The 6,579-nt window shown below is 36.1% G+C and overlaps 1 protein-coding gene across 1 annotated transcript in view; it reads right to left on the bottom strand.

Moving 5' to 3' along the window:
* Positions 1-6,579, bottom strand: part of LOC106877983 (adhesion G-protein coupled receptor G6) — a 13,161-nt gene that overhangs the window by 2,680 nt on the left and 3,902 nt on the right. The window contains exons 6-12 of the mRNA XM_014927057.2: positions 6,340-6,486; positions 5,526-5,654; positions 4,577-4,729; positions 2,789-2,901; positions 2,302-2,425; positions 1,468-1,606; positions 424-496 (exon numbers count right to left, since the gene is read on the bottom strand). Coding sequence (XP_014782543.1) covers positions 424-496; positions 1,468-1,606; positions 2,302-2,425; positions 2,789-2,901; positions 4,577-4,729; positions 5,526-5,654; positions 6,340-6,486 — 878 coding nt within the window. The remainder of the gene's footprint in view (positions 1-423; positions 497-1,467; positions 1,607-2,301; positions 2,426-2,788; positions 2,902-4,576; positions 4,730-5,525; positions 5,655-6,339; positions 6,487-6,579) is intronic.

Genomic DNA, 6,579 nt, shown 5'->3' with positions numbered 1-6,579 from the left:
ATATATATATATATATATATATAATATCATCTTTGCACATGGACGAATGACGCAGTATGTTCGATCCACCAACCATGGTCAGATATTTTCTTCATCCATGTTCAGGTGCTGAAGAATTTAACAAAGCCTTTTGTTTTTCTGAACATGGTGTCCAATCTGTTAATTTGTTATTCTATTTATTGTCCTTTCTTCTAAACACAGACCTTTTTAGAGTTTTTATTTCCCAGATACTATTCCTTGCCACTCTCATCCAGTTTGCCACATAATCCAGTTTCGATAAAATAAGTACCAGTTCAGCATTGAGGTCGATGTAAGCGACTACTTTCCTCCACCGAAACTACTCTGCTTGTGCTGAAATTTGAAACCATTACTCTGTCGTGAAGACTAGATAAAATTAGGGCAACAAAACACATAAATACTTACAATTGTCCAATTCTGATGTAATTGTTTGTGTCGTTAGTTGCCAGAGTAATTATGACAATGACAGCTGGAAGACCTGACAACGATATATACAGAAATGAATAAAACATATGTAGATATCAATGAAAATTTACAATCATAAGTAGAACGGTTGTTGTCTTTCTCAATCGCACTCCACACATAGTGATCCATGGGGTTAGACTTGGGGAAATTAGGAGATCAGAAACTGGGGCTGGTGAAGGTGTAGAAAGTCCCCGACAGCCACTTCTGATTCATTCCGGAGGTATAGCAAAGAGTCGAATCCTCCTGGCACACATATGGCCTTCTAGCAACGGTTTGCCCGCAGTCTCCAAACAGCTTCACATACCCGTCTGAATTGAACCAGTTCAAAGATGCGGTGCAGCATGACGCAGTCACAATGCCTACTGTGTCCCTTCTTGCTGGCCACAACTTCGCAGTCTCTGTTGCAGCTGTCCATGTCGTATCTTACAGCCTTCATCGTGTTAAAAGGCATTGAACAACAGTCATGACATCTGCATTATGATACCTGGCGCGAGTCATCACAAAATAGGTAACTCTTTCCAAATATTCAGACGGTTTCCAGTTTGACATGTCAGTTAACTTTTTCTCAACTACAAACTTAAACTTTATGCTCTCCAACGCTGTTGACTGTTCACCAATACATCAAGTTGTTCTTCAACAAAGAAACATAAATATCGTCATATATTTGCCCACATCCGCTGTATTACTTTGTGCGAAATGGTTTCGTCTAGCGATGTGATCAAGCTGAAACTATTTGCATAAAAATGAAAATAATTTCAGGTTGATGTTATGGTTAATTCTGAGAATATTTTTCTTTAAGTTTATCATATGTTATATTACGTTATATTTCATCCACTTTTGTATCCCCATATTTACATCTCGCTTCAGCTACTTTCACATCTCACCAATAGAAGAAAGAGAAAGAATGTGTATGTTAGAGAGAGAGAGAGAGGGAGAGAGAGAAATGAAATCATTAACAGAATGACAGAAAACTGTTATGCGTACCCCAGGCCAAAATTGAACTCCTCTTCACAGAAGACGTCTGATATGTTTTACGAACGACATCTAGATAAATATGAAATGCTTCTACAACCTTCCACATAAGAGATGTCAAAATGAAGTAGTGTATCAGAACAGCCATTGCCTACACAAACAGAAAAAAAACGATAACAGTAATAATATCTGACATTGACATATGATCTCGAATATATATTAATTTGCGAGGATGGAGTATAGATAATACAGTTCTATATTTAAGAGATGAGGAATTATGTACATTATTTACATTTGACGGATATTTCTCCTCATCTTGCTTGTTGTTAACACAACGTTTCGGTTCATATACCCTCCAGCTTTCATCAAGTGTCTTGGGGAAATTTCGAACCCTGGGTTCTCATTCCTAAGGTAGTTTTCGATGTTGTTATTATTATTATTATTATTATTATTATTATTATTATTATTATTATTATTATTATTATTATTATTATTATTTATTGTCTTTGCACAGCTCCTAACGCTGGAGATGTACTACGGTGTCAGCTGTTCACTACCAGTGAACTAAGGTAACACCTCTTATTTTTCGAGCACCTTCCGGAGTATTCGAGCGGTTCCAAGCAGTGCTGTTCTCTGCAAGTGTTTCACCCTTACTGCAGCCCCTATTTGTTCCATGTACTTCTCGACATTTTTACTCACTGTTCCCAGGGCTCCGACAATTATTGGTATCACTACAACTGTTTTACCTCCCAAGTTCTTGGATTAAAGCTATTAACGGTAAAATCTATTGTTCATAATCTTTGATATAAACCAAAACATGTACTGGCTTAATGTGGTTTCACTTACCTTACAAACAGCTGTTATTTCTGTACCATATCCCAGCAACCCAACAACAAAGACAAGATTAGCGACAGTTAAAGAACTGCACATGTTTACCAACATTTTTGAATCCGTTAATTTCCACAGATTTCTGAAATAATTAAAAAGGAAGTAATAATTCATCTAACGAAGTTTAAATCTCATAAAACATTAAATCACTCAACCCATGAATAATAGATACAACTGTGTGTATGGGTGATGGTCACTTGGGATATACATGATATATCAAATTTAAATATAGAATGTATATAGATGTGGTGTAAAATATCTGTGTATAATGACTTGTATGAGACATAAAATACTACGTTTATTATTTTTTGTGCTCATCCATGGTTTTTCCTGCAGATATCAACTACATCAATTTTACCAATCTGTGAGAGATCCACAAACTAATGGATGCTGTTTTTCTGTATTTAAACAGTTTATGAAAGGAAATAGAAACTGATATGCTTACGTGGAACAAACATGAACTATCATGGTAAGAATGAGACAGAGAAGTGATATTCCACTGCTAATAAAAGATAAGAGATGATTATTCTTTGTATCGCCTTCATTTTCATCGGATTCCTGTAATAGAAACAGACAACAACGAATTATTCCCTCCTCCTCTTCCTTCCTTATATGCTAAGTCAAGACTTATATAAATAATTTGTGTGCATATAATGTTGATATTGGAGGTGAGAACTACAGTTAGCTGCATTAAAAACAATATATTAGCGGGGGTCATCTTCTATTACCCGTTAAATGACAGCTAATTCTAATATGAAGTTTCACTGTCTTTATAATATATATATGAGATTTCTAAGTCGAGTTAGAACGTACCACCAACCCATCGCTCTTGAGCTCAAATCCACTGAAGGTATATCTTAGTATATGTTGTCAGTACAACTAATTCAAGCTGCTTTACGTAAACTATCTGTTAACTGAGATAGACTGGTATTGTTTGTAAGAAGTAGTTATTTTTTTCTCATTTACTTAACATCAGGAAAAAATGAAGATAATATTGCTTTATAAGATCCTTGGTACTATACTATAGTTCCAGTTGTTTTTAAGAAGTAGGAGGACTTGTCCACTTCAGAGATGTTTTGGTCATGGATACTATAGATTGTGAGCCATGACAAAATGGAACAAGCTTGTTTGGAAATATGTGATGAATGAATATCTGGATGCAGAAAGAAATGTGAAATTAAAACTGCTTTGGAAAAAAGAGATAACAGGAATGAAGACAATAACAAAGAGACAACAGGTGAATTGATTCAATAATGTTCCTGACAACACTGACAATGAGACACGACATCCGTGACTCAACCATTTAATCTCTGTCCTTGTGATGTCAGGTGATAGTAGAACTGGTATAGAGTGAAGTATCATATTGCATTACTTCAACTATTCCTTTAGGCTAAAATATGTACAATGGATAGGGGTATGTTTTATTTTTATGGGTAGCAGAGGTGTTGTAAAACTGACAGATATTGGAAACCTGTGCATTATTGACATAAAAGTCTCAGGTGGAGAAATCTCGTGAATGAGAGTTTATACTTTGCAACAGGATCATCAAGAGACCAAGGGTTTAACATCTAAGCCGCAAACATATTTATTGTGGTATGGAGATCTAGTATATATCAAATATGTCTCTGTCACTTAGACCATGGGTTTTCAAACAGTGGTCCGCAAGGACAAGACAGGGGGGTCCGTGGACAGCAAATACTTTTTATGGGCAATTTGATTTTATATATGTTTTTTAATCGAAATCTTTTAATTGACAATAAACCTATTTGTTAAATACTGTTAAATAAACAAATGTAAAAATATATGTTATTTTAAGCAAATATTTATGTATAAATTTCATAAGCCTTTATAAGGGAGGTCCCTAAGGTAAAGCCTGAAATATAAAGGGGTCCGCAAGTCAAAAAGTTTGAAAACCCCTGATTTAGACTACCATTCAGATAGTTGCAACACAATAAATTTTAAACCAAGAGCGGTGACTGTTTCTCTCGTATTGGGGGAGAATTTGCATGCATTTGATTGAGGATGGTAGCTTGGTCCCTGTAAAGGACAACATCTTGAGTTTAAACTAATAAACAACAAGAGAAGCGAGAACAACTGTGACGTTTTACAATTTATCAACCTCATATGTTTACTAAAATAACCACCAACACTAGGTTTAATAGCTGTTGAAATTATTAATGCTTAGGCACAATTTCCAAATTACAGACAATTAACTTGTCAAAATGTTACTAACCATTAACAGGGCATAACTTGTAAGAAGGTGACAGGAACAAAGCACTTTCTCTCCAGGTCCAGAGGTGGCTATATCACAGTCTTCTGTTGACCAATGAGAATTATTCTGTTCAGGAGATTCATGCCAATAAACACATTGTGGATTGGTTAAATCCTGGAAAAAATTTAAGTTCTGATAATTTAATCAAATTACTTTGCAATTGGAATACTTGAAATGAATCTAAATTAATATGCAAGCAATTAAAATACATGTAATGAATTTAAATTGACTAACAAAATAACAGAAGAGACGATGGTCATCAACGTTTGGTTAGTATTGACATTGTGAATTCAACATCACTGTTTGCAATGTAGCTTAACTGATTATTCCATCTCGTTTATAAATCTATGTAGTTGTTGGCACTCCGTCGCTTCCGACGTCGAGAGTTCCAGTTGATCCGATCAATGGAACAGCCTGCTCGTGAAATTAACGTGCAAGTGGCTGAGCACTCCACAGACACGTGTACCCTTGACGTAGTTCTCGGGGAGATTCCGCGTGACACAGTGGGACAAGGCTGACACTTTGAATTACAGGCACAGCAGAAAGAGGAAGTAAGAGCGAGAGAAAGTTGTGGTGAAAGAGTACAGCAGGGTTCGCCACCATCCCCTGCCGGAGCCTCGTGGAGCTTTTAGGTGTTTTCGCTCAATAAACACTCACAACGCCCGGTCTGGGAATCGAAACCGTGATCCTATGACCGCGAGTCCGCTGCCCTAACCACTGGACCATTGTGCCTCCACATTGAAACAATATAATGGTGATAAAATATCAACATACAATAAGTTATAGCTGTCAACACAGTAACAGCTACTATTACTAATACTTTTTGTACCGCCGTGGTCCACGTTTACGTCAGGAGTGAAGCATGACCTTTGCAATGAAACAACAACAACAACAACTACATAGTGCTTACCGGATCTATTACGTTGAAGGATATTCTAATTGGTTCATCAAGCTTGGTTATTTGAACGTTAGGAATATTTGCAGCAATAATATGGCTGTTAATTTTAGCATTTGCTTTGGGACTAGATTTTTGTGTTACCTGCAAAGAGAAGCCGTTAGATAAAGTATTTAGTTTCATAGAAAAGTTTATTAATACATCGTTAAAGCATGAAACCAAACGCCAGAGTTGTACATCATTGCTTTAGTCAGCACAACTTAATACAATATATATTACAATATATATTACATGTGAGTTCATAGCAGAGGATTGTCCTTGCTCTAAGGAATGGATAACTTGCTTTTATATACAAATTGTTTGCATTAAGAGCTGTTGGTATGTCTGTGCACTTAAGACGGTCTCTTGGTAATCAACGTATCCTGCGTTCAATCTCACTGCATGGCACTTTGAGATAAATGATTTCTACAATAGTTGAAAATGGTAAACCTTCTACTGGGCCAGCAAGGAGGTTACTCTAAGTACTCTTGTCTCTTGTGTTACTGGGACAGTAGGGTTACAAAGGATCACTGGGTGAAAAAAGGATGACTCCCACCCCCAAGAAACAGTTTGACGCCGTGTGACATAAACATCGTTAATGACCGCCTGGTTGATAGGAAAAACATCGTTTCCCTTCTCCTCACAGCACATATAACTTGGTGTGATGAAGCAATTCATCAAAGCTCTTGTGTTATATTAATATTGTTTCTTTCGTTATCAAAAAGTAGCAATGAATTCAGGCATTCTTTTGCGAACCCCCTTAAGAAATAATTCCATTTTTGTACAATACCTTATAAAGCTTATCTTCATGCATAGACAAAAACGAAATCCTTGAAAGACTTGACTGTTCTTCGTCATTCAGATGTTTTAATAAACTCTTTGGTAAAGAAATGAAGTCCATCACATCTTCTACTTGTGAGTTTGAGTTGTTATATATCTGGTGGATAAAAATGAAAGAAAAATTGAAATTGATGGATAAAAAAAAAATACTACTGCTGCTGAATGTTGCTGACGCCATAAGAATTTATAA

This window comes from Octopus bimaculoides, chromosome 29 (genome assembly GCF_001194135.2).
Source record: "Octopus bimaculoides isolate UCB-OBI-ISO-001 chromosome 29, ASM119413v2, whole genome shotgun sequence".
NCBI lineage: Eukaryota > Metazoa > Mollusca > Cephalopoda > Octopoda > Octopodidae > Octopus > Octopus bimaculoides.
Note: the sequence above shows the minus strand (reverse complement) of the source record. Positions and strands in the feature narration are given on the sequence as shown.